The 20,789-nt window shown below is 43.7% G+C and overlaps 1 protein-coding gene across 1 annotated transcript in view; it reads right to left on the minus strand.

Moving 5' to 3' along the window:
* Positions 1–20,789, minus strand: part of LOC130537751 (roundabout homolog 2-like) — a 64,656-nt gene that overhangs the window by 20,173 nt on the left and 23,694 nt on the right. The window contains exons 3-9 of the mRNA XM_057054761.1: positions 9,698–9,855; positions 9,432–9,552; positions 9,172–9,310; positions 7,017–7,153; positions 5,547–5,671; positions 4,820–4,991; positions 1,157–1,362 (exon numbers count right to left, since the gene is read on the minus strand). Coding sequence (XP_056910741.1) covers positions 1,157–1,362; positions 4,820–4,991; positions 5,547–5,671; positions 7,017–7,153; positions 9,172–9,310; positions 9,432–9,552; positions 9,698–9,855 — 1,058 coding nt within the window. The remainder of the gene's footprint in view (positions 1–1,156; positions 1,363–4,819; positions 4,992–5,546; positions 5,672–7,016; positions 7,154–9,171; positions 9,311–9,431; positions 9,553–9,697; positions 9,856–20,789) is intronic.

Below are 20,789 nucleotides of genomic sequence, written 5' to 3' on the forward strand. Positions count from 1 at the left end.
GTGACAGGACACTGCTTATTGCAGTTACTCCATTATATGAGCCCCTTCACACTCTTTTCACAGGTGCCCGTCCTTCAACTCCGCACTTCCTCTGAGATTGCGACTAAGTACGACTGTCTACAACTTAAAAAAATATATTACAAATTTATAGTGGGTGGCCATGCTTTTAAAGCAACCTGATGACATGTTTTATCCCAAATAATAATCGGTTAAAATCTGCTACATAAAACATTTGCGTTGGTGTGTACTGGAACCGGCATCTGCGCAACAGAAGAACCGGTGAGTAAAACTTGTGCAGACTGAGATAAGGCGCCGAAAAAAGAGATCCAATTGATACTGTGCTGTTGTCACTTTAGGGAGCGAAACGTTTTCTCCAGGCTTAATTAGAACGGCTTTTGTTTTTATTAATTAATCCTCAGGTCCTGAAGGAGTCACTGTGGAATGAGACTGGATTGTGGTGTTTTCTGAATCTTCAGGCGCAGTATCACACTCACATTCATAGTTACAGATGATTTTCCCCCGCAGGAAATTGTTATCATATCCGACCCAGCATTAGCTTTACTGACAAATGCTGTTGTTTTTTTTTACGTTGTAGACAATCTTTTTTTATCAGAAATCTGATCTGGGAGCACACTGGCATAACTTGGGCATGTTTCCAATCTACTTGTATAACTTTCCCAGGCGAGCCTCATTCTGTCGATAGCAGTGCGTTGTCTCGCCTCAGTAATTACTTTGATGAGTGATTATATGCTGCAGAGCTGTTGGCCAAAACTACGAGCTGGTGGCCAAAAGACCGGGACTTTAATAGGATAAACTGGTATTATCTACACAACTCGCACTGATCTTCCACATCATTTAAACCACCTGTCAATAAAAAACAGCTCCGAAATGTCAGCATGTGGGGAGGAAACCCTCTGAGGGCAACTTGTAATGAAGCTGGTTCTTTTGGATCATTCGGTGGGTGTGGTTTCCGTCAAGGTCAGCAATAAAGATGGATGACGATGGCACTGCTTTTATGGCGTTATTTGATTTCTCAGAGGGCCAATATCTTCGCATGGAATTAATCATTCTCTATTCACTTCTCTTGTGATTGACCCGTGTAAAACTGTCTGGAGAGTCACGCTGGAGCGATCGCGAGCACTCGCTGGTCACCCACCCTGGTGTTTTGGATCTGAAGACTGCCATGCTCCTGCAGGGAAAACCGCGGGTCCTTTCCAAGCAGACTGACCCCATTCTTCCTCCAGGTGACAGAAGGTTCTGGGTCCCCAGACGCCTGGCACCTGAACAGGGCCACACCTCCCACCGCCTGTGTCTGGTTGGACGGGCCTTGCCTGATGATGGGTGGGGGGCGGTCCTTCAGGGCTGAAGATGAAAAGGAAAGTTTACTTCTTTTTTTTTAAATGCTCTCGTTCAATGTAATTTGTATGGTGTCAATTGGACAGAAAAGCCGTAAATTTCCCTATGTAACTGCGTCAAATTTGCCAGATTTGTGAAGAAAAGACATGACCTTATCTCAAGGTGTTAATTTGCAAGATGCACTTATTTCATTAGTGATTGCAGAAGCAAGATGTTGGAGATCCATCAGCTGGATTTATTTTCAGAGGAAGTGACTGTTTCGTGAGTCTTTTGTCAACGGCAGGTCAGTGTGCTCGTGACAGAGAGTCACACCTTTATGCTTTAATTACTAGGTGAGGATTAACGATGCTTCACCCACGCTGCTAATTACCGTAGCTTCCTTATAACATCTTTCAACACGTTCCTGCTTGTGCTCTTTCTTCCTGCTTTGAGTCATGACTGCACCTCCTCCCTCTTTGCAACTCCATCCGCATCTTTAACTCCATACACAAAATCCAACCATGCATTAGTTTGCCAAGCAGTGTGACAATTCATCTCTTTAAAAGCTTTTTTAAAGCATGCCATATCATCCAAAAGGCCTCGCAACCGTCCCCTGCTCCCAATATCCTTGCTCTCCATTGTTATCTGGTCGGCTTCGATTCACACAAGTGTTTACAGCCTGTTTACCCCCTCCTCTACTCTATCTTCCATCACACCTACTTCAGCACAATGAGGAGCGCAACAACAGAATAGCCGCGCATGCAACAGGGTTCAGGGACAAGTTCACAAGTACTCTGACATTCATTATTGAGCTGTCAAGTCTTTGCATTTACAGCATTTATGTGGCAAGAATCTAGAAAAAAGCTTTCCTTCTAACCTTTTATTAGTGTAAAATTTGTATTTAAATTCCACTCTGACAGTTTACTACACAGCACATATGCCGAGTAAACAGCTCCATCACATTTCTGTTTAATTTAGCTGTAGTCCATCTTATAAATCAAATCAAACCCTTCAGCGTCAGTGGCAAAACTAATTACAAAACATTTATTTTCAGTGCAGTTTATCAGTTTCTAGAGGCTTAGCTCACTGCCAAATAAAGTGCATTCTTTTACAGGAGATTGCAGATAAAGGGATGTTGGGAGATCTAATTACTGCTTCCCTGTTTGCTGCTGAGGTCATGTTGATTATAAAAACATTGATTAAAGAAAGTGCGTCTGATCCAGGCTTCACTTTATACGCCCCCTTTCAAGGCGGGAGTTGAAAGATCTCGAGGTCTTGGTGCGCTCTCTTTGATCAGACTTCGCACCGTCAGCCTGTTCTAGCCGCAGGCACCTTCGGCGTCCGCAGGGGTCTGTTAGAAGTGATGCTACACTTAAATTCTACATCAAGCACTCGCTCCTGTAGGTCAGAGCTTGGCCTTTGAAAAAAAAAAAAAAAAGCTTATCTTTTGGAAAGCATGGATTTCCAGCAGTTCTGAAAGATTCTAATGGTGACCCACCTCAACAAGTTATTCAATAGGCTCCAGAGAACTTTGTGCAAAAAAATGGCTGACCTCAGGTTGCAAGCTTAGAAAGAATTCTCTGCGTGTGTCGGTTCTTGTACTGGCTACATACCGAGTATCAAAATATGCATTATACTAGCAAAGTGAAAATGTGTTTGCGGAGTGGGGACATTTTCATTGGTCCTCGAACCTTCAAAGGACCTTTTGTGGATGGTATTCCTTTTTTAAAAATACTACTGAGATCTAGCTAATTCTACAAAGGTTGCACGACTACAGGAAAACTGTTAAAGTTCAAATGTAAGCTAAATTGCCATTCCAAATTTAGAATTGGTTAACAGTACAAAAGTACAAAGTGTTAAAAGGGCTGTAGTTTCCACACCACGCCATGAGTTGCTGTGCAGAACAAGAGTGCAGAGACTTTAGACTCAAGTTGAGTGAGAATATTATGCCGTAAAATGGTTCAAAATGTGTCTCTGCCGACCCAAATGATGGTGGATGCACACTTTGCTGAAGAATCACTGTTGACAAATCTGTTGTAGAGACAGTCAAGAAGACTCGGTATAGTTGTCAATCTATTGTGTCACCTGTTTACATGGAAACAGGATGGGCCATTTGAAAATGCTCCACTCTGTCCCAATTTTTTAGCTAAAACGAAACAAAAAAAACAGCTTTCATGGAAGTAAAACACTGTTTCTGTGTTAACAAATAGCTGTTGTGACAGTTTAATCTGAAAATGTTCTGGTGCAAATTGGACCACGGTCTAATTAGGTACATGGATATTTAAATTTGTTAAAATCCTACGCAGGTTACATTATGGGATTTAAATGTTGTCTAAATGAATCTGCTTAGTGAATATTCTCCCATTCATCACTAACAAAATGGTGTTATTAGGCACACTGTGCGAGCCTTTAAACATTGGCATTGCAGCAAATGTCTGTGTACACACCAACACCAATAACTGCATCTGTTCAGCTTCCACGCGGTCTACTCTGAATATGTGGGTATCAATCCATACCCAATACCCTTAAACAGATGATCATTTTAAATGAGTGGGAGAAAAAGGCGTAGAAACAAATGGAGAGGAGAGAATAAACAGCTCCCAGCTGGCAGCGGCTCGGCACTTATTGCTGGTATTAAAGCTTTTTCAAGTGGAAAGTGTCTCTCCATCACGGGGAGTTTTTATTTTACACAGTTTTAGTCTTTTCAGGCTGCAAACTTACCATGGCGAGGTGATAATGGAAGGCATGATTACGGGTGACTGGCTTTTAGAACTTCCGCAGGCATCCTTGCTGATGTACGCGTAGGCAGGGAAAATAGCCTTTGATATACTGAGAGTCAATGTTTAATGAGGTCTGGACAATGCTGTGTGTGTGTGTGTGTGTGTGTGTGTGTGCGTGTGTGTGTATGTGGTGCCCCCGTGGTTTTAAAAGCCAAGAATGTGTCACATCGTCCTGCTAAAAATGCAGGGGCATCAAATTCAAACCGATATCGCCAAGGCTTTTAAAACATAATGAATGTTGTAAGCAACAACAGCAAGATTACTTACACATTATGCCTTTGGGGAGGTAAGTAAAATATGTTTGATGCTTCCACAGCCTGTAAAATATCAACTGGCTATTTTCCAGATCTCTTTGTTTGACTATAAACTACTGTTATTAGTTTTAAACAATTTGTCTATTTTAAGATATTACATCAGAAAAAAAAAAAAATCCGACAGCCGCCAGTTTTTCTTGTCATGTCGAGGCGACGCTGAGGGGAGTGGGGGTGTATTGGGTAATGGCTTCACTCTAGTGAAATTACCTGTGTACTGAGCCATGCAATTACACAAGAGTGTTTTTGAGTACTCACTAATATGTGCACACTACTCCCATAATGTACCGAACAATCCACTACGATTGAAAGTAAGCGGGAAAATGTCGCCGTAGCACATATATTAAATGCAATAAAGATGATCACATTCTGTCGGAGGGTGTATAACCTTACCGTCTGCTACCTCCAGCTGGGCCTTTGCCATGATGCTGCCCGCCACAGTGAGCGCCTGGCAGATGTAATACCCTGCGTCGGCGCGCTGCACAGACGCAACAGTCAACTCCCCGTTCACCGACACAGAGACTCGGCCGTCTTCATCCGTCGGCTGGTTGGGAAACAGAAGCTTCTGCAGGGGGAAATGTAAGCACCATCTGCTATATTGTATCTATCAAATTGATCGGAATGGGATAGCTATCTACCTTTTGTGGCTGCGTTCATGCCGTGTCGGGAAATGTGTGCACACGTTCACAATGTAGAGCATTTATTTTAGATTTTAGGAATTATTGGTGACTTGAAAATGCATATATATAGCAGTGTTTACCACTATGACAGAAAATTCTGCCTCAGAGTCATGAGAAGCTTACATGACCGCAGAATGGAGACATCAGCGTTGTCTGCTTGAGCAACCCAAGCAGACAACGCTGATGGGCAGGAAAGGACATTAGCCTGCTTTTATTATGCTTAATGACTTTAATGGAGCGCATGACATTGTTTGTTGCCCGGTGAATTGGCCGGTGCGACTGGTGTAGCCTGATGATAAATGACCGCTTCATTATCTGCATGCAGAGCAGGACCACTCCGAGCTTTCCGGCCAGATTTGGCCTTTTTATATTACGGATACTTCAATCTGCATCTGATAGAGGGAAGTAGAGGATTCCATTTAGGAAATCAGCATCCTCACCTGGCTGCCCTCTCGTTGCCAGAAGACAGTTGGCTGCGGTTTACCTCGTGTCTCGCAAGGGAAAGTAGCAGTTCGTCCTTGGGCGACAATCTGGTCACGGGGTCGCACCACAAACTGGGGTGCCTCTGAGGTCAAAGGTGAAAAACACTGTAACACTACAGCAGCTCCTGCACCGACTTGCAAAGCGTGGGCTAAAGGAGAACTAGCTGAAAATGAAAATTCTTGAACAAAGGGCCCAGCAGGAAAAGGTTCATGCAGTTTTTTTCCTTATGTTTAAGAGTTATTTGCAGACTATGATCTGATTTACAGAGTGCATCAACATACTCATCAGATTTTGAACTAAATAATATCAACCAAATGTATCTGGACCCCCTTTTTTGAAAGAAAATGAGTGGTAGATCCACATTTTTCTTAAAAAAACTATGTCTGCTAGAGGAAGTCAGAGGTTGATAGTACAAATGTAAGTCAGTATGCAATGAATGTGTTTGTGGAATGCCACAAGAGTCCATGCATACATGTTTGTGAGCAAAATCAGGAAAAAAAAAAGACATGCGCAATGGGTTCAGCTCTTACTTACCGACGGGCCGAGCTGGTGACACAACAATGGGGTGGGTGAGATTAACGCACAAACACAGAGAGAACGAAAGCAGAACAGAACAGAGGGACAGAAAAAAAGAATGAAAATCAGAAATGGATGAGGTGGAACTGGGGTTCCAGCCGTGACGTTTGGGGGGAGGTTAAAGGTGAAGCTTGGTCACCAACAGCATGTGATGGCATGGGCATCGAGGGTAGAGCGCCTGGGCAACGTTGTGGGGAGAGTTAACATATGCCAGACTGCCCCAGCTGTAAAGTTTACCTGAAAACAGTCCACTCAGGAGAAACAAAAGCTATGATATAAATATTCTGACAATGTTCAAAACTTGAACTGATGGTCAAGAGAGACCACTCCCACATGTGAAGGAACTCAAGTCCTCTACGGCACTAAACCAGACCTGCATTTACAGCATTGTTATTAGATCCCTTTGGGGGTAAACAGGTAATATAAGGATGAAATGTCATAAAAGTGAGGTCTTGATATAATCATTTCATTTATTTCCACGTTTAGGTTGTAATTCCAAAACAATGAACAGAAATCTGAAGGTACCTGATTTTCTCTAATCATTATTGTGCAAATGTGGACTGTGTGGTGTGGACAGTCAATGAGCCCCCCGAGGAGAAGTCATAACTGTCTACTTAGAGCTGGTTGGATTGTTCATATCTGGAGCCTGGCTGGAGATCTGAAACAATCAACTTCAGTCTGCTATATGAAGGAAAGGCCGATTCTGCAGGTCTGGCCTTTCAGCAGGGGGGTAATAATGCTCGGAAAGAAGGGCAATAAAGGAAACATTGCCCTGGGGCTCACTTTGGATGGCACAAAAATACCACGTCGATTGGTTATGAGCTTTGCCAAGTCTAGCAGCAGCTACCCACCTCTGATCGTCAAGTAGGCAGAGGCTTCCACTTTACCCACACGGTTCTCTGCCAGACAAACGTAGGTTCCCTGATCGCTGACCGACGCTTTCTTTATCCTCAGGACGAAGTCGTCTTTTTCGTATCTGATCTCGTACCTAGCAAAGGACAACAGCAACAGCAATGAATGGACATTCAAAAGGCTGATTAAATGAAGTAAACCAATTAAGTGAGGTTGGGTAAACTGGTGTGATGCCTCAGATGGACGCCTTTATAAAGTGTATGTCATTCTGTGATGACTAAAAACAGACTTTCTTTGGCAATTAAGACTCCCCGCTGCAAGCACTCGCTTACAGAGGCAGAAAAAAATGGGGGAGCAATTATTCTGAGATGAAGGCATGGCAAAATGAAAGGTGCTTTCAGCTGGAACCCTGGCTGTTCCACTACTTCAATATTTATAATGATGAGCCACCCACTGTGGTGTGGGCTTCGCTGTGTGCTGCGGTGCGTGTGCGAGTGTGTGTGAGTGGCCGAGGAGAGACAGACGGAGCGACAACAAACAGTCTGAGAGTAGGGAGTGGCCAAGTCAAACAGAATACGATGAATGAGTTCAGCACTTAAGAGATGACTAATTCATAGATATATTCAGTGTGTGACAGTGCGTTCACCAGTGCAGCATCCTGTAGGGCCGCGGTGGCGTTAGCGAAACATCTCAGATGCCAGAGTTTAGATAAGGACCTTAGAGGAGCCACAAACTGAATGAGCAGAGGAGCACCGAGCTACCCCCCACCCCACTCTCTGGGGCCCTTTTGGCGTGAGCAGTCCTGTGAAATTGTCTAGCCAGCCATACAGATCCAGAGATGGAATGCAAGTCAGGCAGAGAAATGGCACAAGGGGTGAGAAAAAGTCACAGTGGAAATAGACGTTGGGAAGGATGAGGGCAGAATATCGATGCGGGGAATGTAGGGCCTGTCCGGAGTCTGTTGAAGACTCCATTCACAGCCCATCTCTGACCCACATACAGCCTTCCCAGGAGGCTGAGAGGTGGAGGAGAAGAATGAAAGACGGGGAAGTCGGGAAGTGAGGCAAAGCATGTCTGAAAGTAGGACATGTTTCCAGAGTCAAGGGGTGCTGAGGTAGAGGGCACTGCTCAGGTAGGCAGACAGGCAGCAGTTAGTAGAATCTACCTGAAAACATTTACAGTGGCACACCAGAGAAGCTACCTCACGTTCACGGAAGAATGAGGGATCCCAACAGGTGTCTGTGGATCCGCACCACAAGTGGACGTGCATTTGAATGCGACGGTTTTTCAGATTTCTGTTCAGCTAATCTGTTGTATTGTTTTCTTCCTACGTAGCTCTTGATCTACTCGATAGCAACTCTGATCGCATCTGAATGCACTTCCGAGAACACAAGCTATAATGAGTGGCTGCCAAATTCCCATCAATCAAAAAGTACCAGAACAGTTTGGAAGCGTGAATGCATCAGTCAACCAGAAAAGCACGCTGCATCAGAGGATGCATGAAAACCAAGGACTGTTTGAACAAGGCAGACATTAAAAGGCTTTGATGGATGGCCAGATTGTATTATGAGGCATGCTGTAATTAAAAGTATAAAGTGCTGATCAGTAACTATTAACATCCACATGACAGGCCGATAATGACTGCACAAATAAGAGATGTAAATGGATTGCCAGGCCATTAATTGGCACTTCACAAAAAAAAAGAAGAAATTACAGTCTAAAAATAGTGAGGACAGAAACTACAAATCATGTTTGCTACATTATGCATCTGTATGAATAGAGAGCAAAATCTTTTGGTATTACATAAATAAGGGCCTTTTCTGTATTTATATCGACAAACGATGTTTACATTGCAATTTACAGAACATTTACTGTAAGAGCTGCAATCACAAGGCTCCAATCTCAATCTGTTTTGCACGAGCAGAACAAAATCACTATGTTATGCACCATAGATCTGCAAACATATGCTAGCTCGAGTCCTGTGAAAAACAGCATCGTTTGACATTATTTTGTGACGTGTTTTGTTTTTGAATACATCTCTTCAATCGGTGTTCCTCCAGAACATCGGAATTATAGCTGTGGTTAACACGTTCAACAAAAATTGGAATTTCTGAACATGAACGGTATGAATACACACACACACATGCTGCTCACCTGCTGCGGGACAGATCTACATCATCCTTTTTCCAGCGCAGCGTCGGTTTGGGGTCACCATGGACCTGACACCTGAACTCCAGGCTCTCGTCCACTAGGACCACCTGGTTCACGGGCCGTTGCACAAACACTGGTCTCTCTGAAAGCGGGCAGAATATATTACATTGATTTTAACCCGCCTTAGAAGTTTTCAGCAAACCTTGGGAAAAAGAGGATTTTTTATTAAAAAAAAATTCTCTTTTATGTTTCAGGGTCCTCACCAAAGACAGAGAGCTGCGCTTTTTCACTCTCTCTCTCCCCAACCATGTTGGCAGCCACACACACGTAGATTCCCGTGTCTGTCTTCTTCGTGTTTGAGATCGTCAGCTTCCCCCCACGAACCTGCTCCAGATTGCACACAATTCCAATGAGCCTCTTCAGCATAAAGTGCTTCCCTCTGCAGCACTTTCCAAATGCGGACAGATAAACCGCTGCTTCAGTGAGAGTCATTATTGTAAAAAGAGGCACGCCTCGAAGATTAACCCACCGTGATCCTGTCGTCTTTGAGGTCAAGACGAGCTTTATCTTTCCTCCAGAAGGTGGTGGGTTCAGGGTGCCCACGTGGAGGCTGACACTCCAAAGTAGCGGTCTCGCCGACTGCCACCACCGAGTTCTGCGGGTTCTGCCTGAAGTCATCGCGTAGCACTATGGCAAAAAAAGTGAAAAAAGGAATGAATTAATTTCTATAAATGTTAAGCTGCAGGGTTTGTTACAACCACTCTAGTTCAGGTGATCACATTCTATTATTTGAACCACAAAGCTGCTCAGAATTTGAGCTGTCTGGATTTAATACCCTTTTTTTGATGAAGACTCAGAGGACCCTAAACAATCTCTCTTTTTTTTTTTTTAATAATACAGCTCCCTCCCTGAAGGGGCCATTTTGGATCTCCGGAGCTGAATCCACGAGAATGTAAAGCCAGGTAGGATCAACGGAGCAATATAGAGTACAGGAGAAATAAAGGCAACGAGAAATAAAACCCCCAGCAAAACAACATAACTGTGGCTGTAGCTGAGGGGGTTAAATGGAAAAATTATGCTGAACCTAAAATGCACCAGAAAGCACAGACTTCTTAAGGCTTTGGGTCATAAAATTCTTAAAGAAATTATGAATTCAAAAAGCTGCATGAATCTACTAACATCAATATGCAAGTAGAAAACAGGGTCATCTTCCGCCGAGCGTGAAACGGGCAAATCCATTAAAGTTGGCTTCTTATGAAACTGTATAATTCTGAGGACCGCAGGAGAGGGCCACATTTGCAAGTCATCTGTGGGATACTTGACAAGATTCCAAGTGTCTAGTGGACATTATTAAATCAAAGAAAACATCATAACATCTCACTATATTTACATTCCAATTTAAAATAGTCCCCCCACCCCAAAAAAAAGATATTTGAGACCTTTAAATCCAGGTTCAAACCTTGAGAATAATCAGCATTTTGAAGAATGTGCTTGTTCTTTTTTAGCAAACACAAGGTTAGACCTTGGTTGCATGAAATGAGGTTGTAGCACTGAATGTACAATGTTGATGGAAAAATACTGGTGACCCTGAATGCTGTGGGAATAAAGCACTATTTTATAAAGGACTATAAAATGACTTTTTTGTTTGCAAAGGTTCCTTTCAAACCAGCAGTGAAACACTTTCAAATATCTTAACAGCAAAACAACTGCATGTGAAGGAAATGATACAGCTCTGCAAATGGTGACAGCTACTTGAAATATGAATGGTGAAATGTGTCAAAATTGCTTCGACATACACACCCTGCTTCATTATAATTCCATTTATGCTTCCTTTTGTGCTTCCTGCTGCTGGACAGGCATTTTTATTTTGATTCTCCCCCAGTTGAGAAGGCTGAACGTGATATTGACTCTACAAAGCAGCGGAAACATCAAGAATTGTCAAAAAAATACCTCTTAAATCTATACTCATGCTCTTTGAGAACTATGAGCTAGCTGCCGCTAAGTTAAAAGGTTACTCCTTCAAATCTTCCTCATTCTGTCACATCTATTCCAAACATCACTCTTTTAAAAGCTGCTGCTTTAAAGCAACAGGAATGAGCGCACTGTATAAGATATCACTGAGAGCAGGTTTAAAAATAGAGAGCATCATTCAGATCCGGCCATGAATTGTGTCTCTTTTGCATTAATACAGCGCGACATGTTGTTTTGGCTTCAAGACTAGTGTAGACCGCATTTCAACATGAAAGCACGTGGCAACATTTGGGAAATAGAGAAATCCGGTGATAAAAAACTCATTCAAGACACCTCGAATGCTTTCATGTGTCGTTGGAATGGCTAATTGCCTAAAATCAAACAAAACCAGGCTGTGAAAGTAAAAACACTGAATCCCTATAATGATATAATGTGCCTTTCATTCTTAATACAGCAAAAAGTTGTTTTGCTGATGGATGTTGCAAACATCGGAATTCCCCGAGGACACCTCCAGTGAGAAGTAAAATCAGAAAGGCGCCAAAGGCCCTTCGGCCCAGCTGTCAATCACATCCAGTCTGTGCTCCACTGCGTTAGTATCAGTTGCACACACAACTGTGGCGCAGACATATGCCTGGCTGGCTGTCACACGGTATACGCGTACTGACCCATCCCATAGACAAAACAGTCCGCTCATCCAGGCATCAACCTTACAGAGCCTGAGTTGTCATAGCGATGCTTCCAGAACAGCAACACTTGTCTCAAGGGACTGTGGAGCCCCGGCTCAGCCAGCAATCACGAGGAAGTGAAAACCAGGGTCCACAGTACCTGTGAAAGTAGTTCAGAAGTATTATTAGTAAGTATTCATATAAAACTCTACTGGTATCGACTCAAAAACGATCCACCTCTGTCATTTAAATGAATGAAGCCTTGATAAATGAGGAAGATGCCACCGTGATGATGGACGCTAGCTGTCAGAAATTCAACTTCTCAGACTGGATGATAGTTTTACGACCTCGAGACCGGCTGTGACATTTCTAAATTAGGTTACGTGGTCGCGTGATGCACTTTCAGCTGTCAACTGCTGTAATGAATTTCCTCACATGTGATCTTTAAACATGTTCCACACAGAGAAAAACAAACACAAAATAACATCAGTCTTTTAGAGATTGAAGATTAAAGTTGTGGCTACTGAAACATTATCTAAAAAGTATCTGAATAAATGCATGCACCCCTTGATGGTAGCGTGCGCTCCATGGTGTAATGGCATTAGAAAATGAGCTCAGCATATAAGGATGTGATCTGTGTCCATATGCATGAATAGAGCCAGCTCCATGCTTGTGATGTATTCAGTCTGAACATTATGCATCACCTCACAGCAACGACAGCCATCCCATACCTCCACCTCTATATTTGGGAGGGTCCCCTGTTGCTTGTTCTCAGCAGGTCTCTGAAGCTAGTGTTCATTAAAGCATGTTGGCGTGATGGGGGTGGAGACGCACAAATGCACCAGTCAGAAAAAGCAGGATGCACAGTGGGGCAGCATCCCTGGGTAGTCTGTTGTCGGTTGGTAATTATTGTTTCTGAATATTCGACCGGCTGATTAAGGATTGCTCCATTATTCAAACGAGCTATTCAGGAGTCTCGCTCATGCGGCACTTTCACTTATCAGATCAGGAGGAGAGTGATTGGTGAATGGCCTCTATTTTGTGGCACAATGGGTGGTAAACGGTGATATGGTGGGAATATCTGGGCCCACATGATGACACCAGGTATCCTTTCTAAAACTCAGGAGGTGGGGTGAAGGTTTAAAGGATTCTTGATGTTCCATTTTGGCATTGGGACTTCTTTGGGCCCCTTTCAGCTCTTGCATCACTCCATAACTGATTTTCATTTCAACACATCACAGCACCAAATCCAGGAAGATCCTGCTGGTGTGTGCTGCTCAGCCCGCAAGGCCCCCAAAGGGACTCGGCAGAAGAATATCAACTCGATTTGGTGCCAAGTACTTGGATTTGGAGGAGCTCATTGATTCCTATGGAGTTGCTGATGTTCCAGTACATTTGCCCCTCACAGGCATTTATTATGGTCCCCGGTACACTCAGTGCTCATGTATCCATAAAGCAGAATGCATTTGCTGCTGTGAGTCTCTTCATGGCGGCATGTCAGGATCTCTGCAGCTCCATGTGAGCTAGAAAATCCTGGGAGCCTTTGATTCCAGCTATTGTCGACATGAGCAGATAGCAAGTATTTTATGGAAGATATTTAGATTGATTGAACCTTTGGCCACCATGGTCACATCTTTATGGATTTATTGACATGATACAGTTCACATATACGTCTCCAAAACACAAAAGAGGCATTGTTGTCAGCATTCTTAGTCTATTCCAAGCAAGGTCTGAACCTTTGTTTGTTTGCATATAAGATTCTAGCTAATATCAGAATAACAGTCATTCATCCCGCTGACACTAATCACGGGTTAGCAACCTAGCTCAGGGGGAAGCTGGTGAAGGTCAGGACGTCGCTTTAAACAGGTTGTCAGGTCATCCTGAGTGGGATGCACACATCGTTCTCTCATACATTCATATCTAGGGGCAGCTCGGCATCTCCAATCTCTACTGACAGAAAAGTAGACAGAGAAAACCTTGGCTGATGCAAAGAGAGAACACACGACCCCCTTTAAGAAAGGTTGAAAGGGAAAAAGCAGGCTGGTGCTGTAATGAGGTTAATCACAGGTGAACAAGGAAAACCACCATTAGATGTGTTAATACGCTGCTCATTAATTCATATTATGAGGATTTTTTTTGAGACCATTAGAGGACATCATCTCATCGCAAAGCCTTAGGAGCATAAGTTTGACTTTATTAATGTGTTTAGGGTATCAGATATTCTCTTCAAGCCACAGCTGAACCTTTTTTGCAGAAAAGAAATGACACCTGCTAAATTGCAAACCTTTTCAGACTAACTACAGCACCATATAATGCTGGAAAATGAGTGTTTAGCACGTCCCAAAAAACCCACTATTGCCAAAAACAATGTGAGGATGAAGTGCACAAATCATCTGCAGACCCCCAACATTAAGTGATAAACAGGCCGTCACTCGGCAAACATAAATGTCAAAATCAGGTATTGCTTTCAAAGTCTTTGGAATGTATTAAAGGGCAATCAAGTCACATATAAGAGCTACAGCTTAAACCACAGCCCACATGCACCAATTTGTGGTGTTGCAGCTTCATCGCATTTGCTATTCTGTAGAGCTCTTCCTCTCTTGTGTGGAGCCGTGTGCGTGTAGTGGGAGAAATCTATATTCTTGATACAGTCTTTAGGCCCGCGGTCACTGCAGAGGCATAAATAAACAGAATTGTTTATGAGTGGAGGGGATAGATGAAGACACTAACATCTTGCCAGTTGCTGCATGCAGCAGATGGCTGCATTTTCACGTGGGAATCGCAGCCACAGCGAAGGAGCGACATGCTGCTCGTGGACAAAGCTACACCGGGCGGCAGCTGCAGACGTCAATCAGCGTGGCCTTTCTTCTTCCCCATCTGCCATCGTGAGGACAGACTATAGACACAAACTATAACGCCGCTGCAAAGCTTCTTTAAAGTGGCCGATGCAGGGGAGGAAAAAAACAAAACAAACCAAACGTTCCAACGGCTAAGTGATTTCACATGACAAGCGCTGCAAATGTGATCTGGAGTTTGCTGAAGATTCTTTTTGAAAACACTCGCCTGTAGGGGTGTGTCTCAACAGCAGTCAAAGGCTGTCCCATATCTGTCACATGTGCACGCACACACGCGCTTTAACTTGGAAACAGCTGCCCAGCTCTCATGTCGCAAACTCTGCTGATGACCACAACATATCAGCACAATTTACGAGGCCGACGCAGAAACCGAGACAGATGTGCAGACTCGATGACACAGGCGGCGGTGGGAGGGAAAACAGAGCGGAGGGCTATTTTCACTGGGAAGGATTTTTTTTTTTTTTAATAAATAAGCAACTTAACATGTCGGTGCCCCCAAAAAGTCATCAGCAATCAGTCAGGAGTACAATCAGCAGGGAAATGAGGAGCATTTACAGTGTGTCCCCGGAGGCTACCAGCCCAGCACAGACGTGCATTACCTATTATATTTCTGCCATCGCAGCAGCAGCAGGACACGGCGGAGGCAAATCGTGCCCACTTCAAGGAAAAGACTGTTTAGAAATGTGTCTTTTTACTGATGACTGAACTAAAGCACTTAGCTATAATGCAGTGAATAGAGAACTGAAGTTACGTCTTCCCATGTCTAATCACATTACTGTCAAAGATCCGGACGTTATCAGGACCGAGGATTACTTTTGAGTTTTGAAAAATTGTTCCAACGCCACGGTGACCAAATTCGGCAACAGTCACAGTTAAAAGCAGGCTGCGAGGAAAACCAAGACCTACTTCACTTTGCTGTTTTGGCATCATTAATGTCGAGTCCAATTACCATCAAGATGAAGGCCTGGAAATAGATGCTGAGGGAAAAGTGAGCCGGCCTAAGGCTGAAAAGAAAAATTGGAATTTTAAAGTGTGGATGAGTTTGTAAATGCAAATTTGTTTTTCTACAGAATTCGGCAAAGTGCGTTCGTTTAAATACCAACGCAATTTTCCCCCGATTTTGCTCAAGACCCGTCTTTTCACGAGATATTCAAATGAATGTACACTTTGGATGAAAACTGTTTTTTCATGTATACTTTGGCCTTTAATTTCAGAAGCCCGTCAGCCACCACTGTGGAAGGGTTAACAGTAAATGTCCTGCCCTTGTCATGTTTAATTAGCCTCCGCTCTCTTCTCTCACAATTTAAATTTGTATTTGTGGATGGTATATGAGGGAAACCCCCCTTCCCCCTCTTCCCAACATCTTTCTCTTGCGTTGCCTCTAGTTACAGTAACAGCATTCCCTCAGACCACGTTTCCACATCTATAATTAATTACTCCCGTCTCTTTGCATTTGTTCACGAGAACACATTCCTCTATCTTGTAGACGAACCAATGTAAATGTGCCCCCGCCTGCTCCCCAGACATATCTCATCTATCTGAACCTATAAATCCGGGTGCATATGTGGGTACACCGCCTTGTGCAAATATTTGCACGTCTTCAATTTATGATTATGCATCTTAAGGGTGCCGAACCCTCCATTTTTTCTTCCAATTCCTCTTTTCTTATTATTGCTTTTGAAATAAAAAGGTAAATAAATTTGATTACTATATGTTGAAACCCTAACTGGGTTCACTGTACTGACTGAATGTGAAGATTAAAGAAACAAATGAATAAAAATCCCCAAAACACACTCAGAAATCATGGATATCATAGACCCTGAGAGCAATACTGTGGAGATGAACAACATGAGCCAGAAAATGAGTCAGGGATCAGAATCCAGCCTTTTATCCGCCTTGTTTCACTAAAGCAGCGGTCACCCAGAGAGCCTTTCCTACGTGTAGTCATCTTCTCTCGCTGAAATTATGCACGCTGCTGTGTCTCATAGTCACTCTTGCTGAAATCCTCACACATAAGTGGCCAAACAAAAAGCAAAATGCGTTCCTCACAGATTCAAAGATATAAAAAGCAGCCTTTTTTAAACTCCCCACTACGACTTCACTCTAATTCTAAACGCCTCTGCGAAACGACATTCAGGCGTGGAAAAAGGCAGAAAGGAATGACTGTTTTGCTACAAAAGCACGTGCCATATTTCTATTTTCCCTGGCTCTTGTGGAAACCTCAGTGGGAGGAGAAATATCATCACTGACAATCTGTGCATCCGCACCATTCGGCATGATCAAACACGTCCCGCCACCAACGACGGTGATATTAAACTCTGCACAGCATCCTGCCTATATCCCCCTTTGCATGCACACGGCACATCCAGATGGGCCACAATGTGTGCATATTTGTGTAGTTCACAGATATGTAGAAATGCATTGGTAAGAACCCTCAGGGCGACCCCCACTACCACTGACATTCCCCACAAAGAGAAATTAATTAATATGCTAATGCCACAGTAGCGCTGCGGCTGATAAAATATGGTACACATTGTTGCTTTGATTGCACTGATTTGACCTTTGATCGGTAAATGAGTAAATGGACTAGAATGATTGAATGTAGGCTGTAAAACACAAAGCTCATGCAACCCGGAGGTGAATTACTCGTCACCTGTCGGTGTTGGTACGATGTGGGTGGGTTGGAGGGTTGAGACAGCAATGAAAGCGGCTGCGTGTTTGCAGTTTGTGCTTGGTTATCATTGCACTGTGTACTGCCGCAAGCTCGTATAAAACATGACTTAAAGAAAAACAACCTTAAATACGTTCAACAATAAATGTGCTGGAAGTGCACATTTGCTGCTAATTAAGTTTCTAGACAATGTTATATATACTGTATGCCATGTTAGCAGGCTGACCAGATTGAGTGGGCAGATGGAGCCAAATCCTAGAGTGCTGGATATACAGACACAAACTGCGGTTCTGAGATAACTTTGGTCAGTCATGAAGAGTTGAACATCTTTAACTACCCTTCATCTGGGCCGTCACCTAGACCAGGTTGTGGCGGCATTTCACGGGGGTGTGGCCAACACATTTTGCATATATAGAGCCAAAAGTCCCCTACCGTGAGAAAAGGGTTCCAGGTTTATGACCTTGAGCTCCTCCCATCGCCACAGCCCATATCACTAATGCTCCACTGAGCAGATTATTTACCTCAAATCTGTTAATCACATCCGCAGCTCTTCCCACAGTGGAAAAAAAGGCTCCCCTGCACGGATCCCTCGCCAATTCCTCATCAGTGCTCTCCTTTTAAATGTCTTTTTACCTCTGCTATCACTTAAAATGCCCACAGAGATCAGGATTCACAATCTACCAGGAGAATGGCATTTATATATTTTTTTATATGACATTTTCCAGGTAGGGAGGCTTGAGATCAGTCCGATTGGGGGGGCATCACCTTTCCTGGGCTGATCGGTCTCTCCTGAGAAAGAACTTCACGAACACACGCATGCATATTCATACCGCTATAGCTTGGGGGGTCACGCTGACGCCTGTGCAAACACAGTGGCGTTAACCGTCTGCCTCTCCCTCGTACAAACACACATGCACACACACGGACGATAAAGCTGCTCAATCCATCAACATCTTTACGCCGCAGACATTCACTTTTCAAGTTCATCATCCCGCTCTTCATCCTCTGTCAGTATCCCTCATTTGCCCCCTCCCCCAACCCCACTGCCTGCACGTTTTGTGCCTTTTCCAGTTATCCAGGTGATTCCTTCTCTCCTTCACGCCATTGCCAGCGACATCTGTGCTTTCAACAAAACCAGACAGAGATTCTTTTAATCAAAAAAAATAAAATAAATCAACTGACAAACTCAAATATTGAAGCTGGCAATTTGAACAGTGTGCTGTTGGACCAGTAGACAAAATAACTGTAAATACTGACATGGCTAATCTCAGCGCAGCTGTTAGCATTAGGTCCTTTAATCCCGGTCCAGATTGGTGATGTGCTCACCCTAGCTGGAGGACAGATGAGCAACAGCTACCAGGCTGCCAAGTGGGCTAAAGGCAGCAGACTGGCCCCCTGCTCACTTGCAGATAAGATGCAAATCTGTGGCTCCTGGAGGCCATTTAGCTTTCTGACATAATATGAAAGATTCTGCTGTCATCACAAAAACTATTTATTTAGTCTGATTTAAGCGTCTAGAACCAGTGAATTACCTTACAGCACAGGTGAGACGCTGTTATTTGCACATAAATTGAAGCGGGTTCTTTTTATACATTAAACTTTTACACTTACTTTTTAGATTAGCAAAATGTCCCAATATAAAGTCAAATGAATGCATTAGCCAGCAATAACATTCTCCCCTGCAGGGAAACACACAGCACATATTCATTTCACCATTTCAGTTGGCTCAGAGATTCTCCGAATAAAGGAGGACCTGGTTCATTTGATTTTCGAGACAATCAGAGATGGAACATGGCTGAGCACAGACATTTGCCCCCGGTGAAACAAAGCGAATCGCATACATGTATCCCTCTTTCCTGCTGGCAATTTAATATTAGCCTTTAAATCACAGTAAAATGACTCCTTAAAGAGGTTTACTCTGCAGCTGAAGGAGTTCCACTTCTCTGGCGGTGACATGGTGGAGCCATGCACGTCTGCCTGTTCTGCATAAGACGCCACGGGACAGATCCAATCGTCTGTGTTCAGGCGAACAAGAGGGGGGGGCACAACACCTGGGCTGCCCACTTGTGAAAGGAAAGGTCAAGAGTGTAAGACCTGCAATAAATGAGTGACAGATGCAGGCCCGGGCACAGATGCCAGCGTGCGTTCTCGAGGTAGATGGCATAAGAAAACTGACAATCGTGTCTTAATCTCCCGGATAAGAAAAATCAACCACCGGCTCCCGAAGCCTCCGAGCAGACAGCGCAAAGAAAACGCACAGTTGGCTTCCACAGCCTGTGCTCTTTCAGAAATTTCCAGATCCATAAAACAAACAAATTTAAAAAAAAAAAACTTTATGGTTTTAAACCTGCAGATCGAGTCAGTGCAGGCGCGTAGTAGTCTTCCTCCTCATTATCAGCCCCTCCGGAGACGTTGCTGGGGACAGCTCAATGGACGGCGTTAAAACAGGGACTTGGAGATGTGAAACCAGGACACAACTGAGCAATGAAGAAAAGGTCAATCAATAAAAGGTGACTTTTCATCCCTAATAAAGCTGCACGCTACCCCAGCTCCCTTTCAGTACAAAGACTGCACTTATGATTGTTAAGTTGCTCCAATTACTGGCTGGCAGAGGCGTTTGAGAAAAGCGCCATTAACCCCGGCATCTGAAAAACCAGAAAACTGCAGCGTGTTTTCTCCCCGGGACTGTAATTGATGAGGCACTACGGAGCAACACACCTACTGAAGCATCCAGTCCCACACTAAATTACGGGAGGAGACTACCTGGCTGTTGTTTTCATATTTTCTTCCAGTCCACAGCAAGAACCATTGTTATCGATGATTATAAAACTCCACTTATTTCTGAAATCCTGTTTAATTGCTCCGCCTCGCCACTACGAGAGAAATCCTTCACACGCCGCGACACAACACGTATCAGTAACGCTCAGCTCCGCAGCCACTCGTAAACTCTGCCAGCAGGCCAATGAAACATCAATGCATACTAAACTTTAATTCAAAAGAGTAGAAACGGGATGAGCGAGATGAAAAGCTGCATTAGAAACGACCATTAAAGCGTTGAAGTGTGCAGCGCTGACGTCCTTGCTCTTCAGTGACAAAGACTGAAGCTGTCTTTCTGTTTTGTGTGGTCTCTGCGTTAACTTAGCTGGGAAATCCAAGGTTCTCCTCAAAGAAATGGTTTTATAATTTGTGTCATATAAACATTTGGCCAAATGGGACATTTTTCTCGACGGTCCACAGTTTTGTCCATAAATACAATCAGGAATGTCTTTATTGACAGCAAAGAACTGTGGCGGATGTTGGGAACGGCCGGCATGCGTCAGTGGTGCAGCTCTGGAGCCAGCCGAGCTGCACACCCGTACAGATGTCACCCAGCTACGAAAGAGGGTCCCCAAATTCCACTTCCTGGATGAAATCACTGGATGAACCTGGATGAACCAACAGGACAGAATTCATGTTTTG

This window comes from Takifugu flavidus, chromosome 14 (genome assembly GCF_003711565.1).
Source record: "Takifugu flavidus isolate HTHZ2018 chromosome 14, ASM371156v2, whole genome shotgun sequence".
NCBI lineage: Eukaryota > Metazoa > Chordata > Actinopteri > Tetraodontiformes > Tetraodontidae > Takifugu > Takifugu flavidus.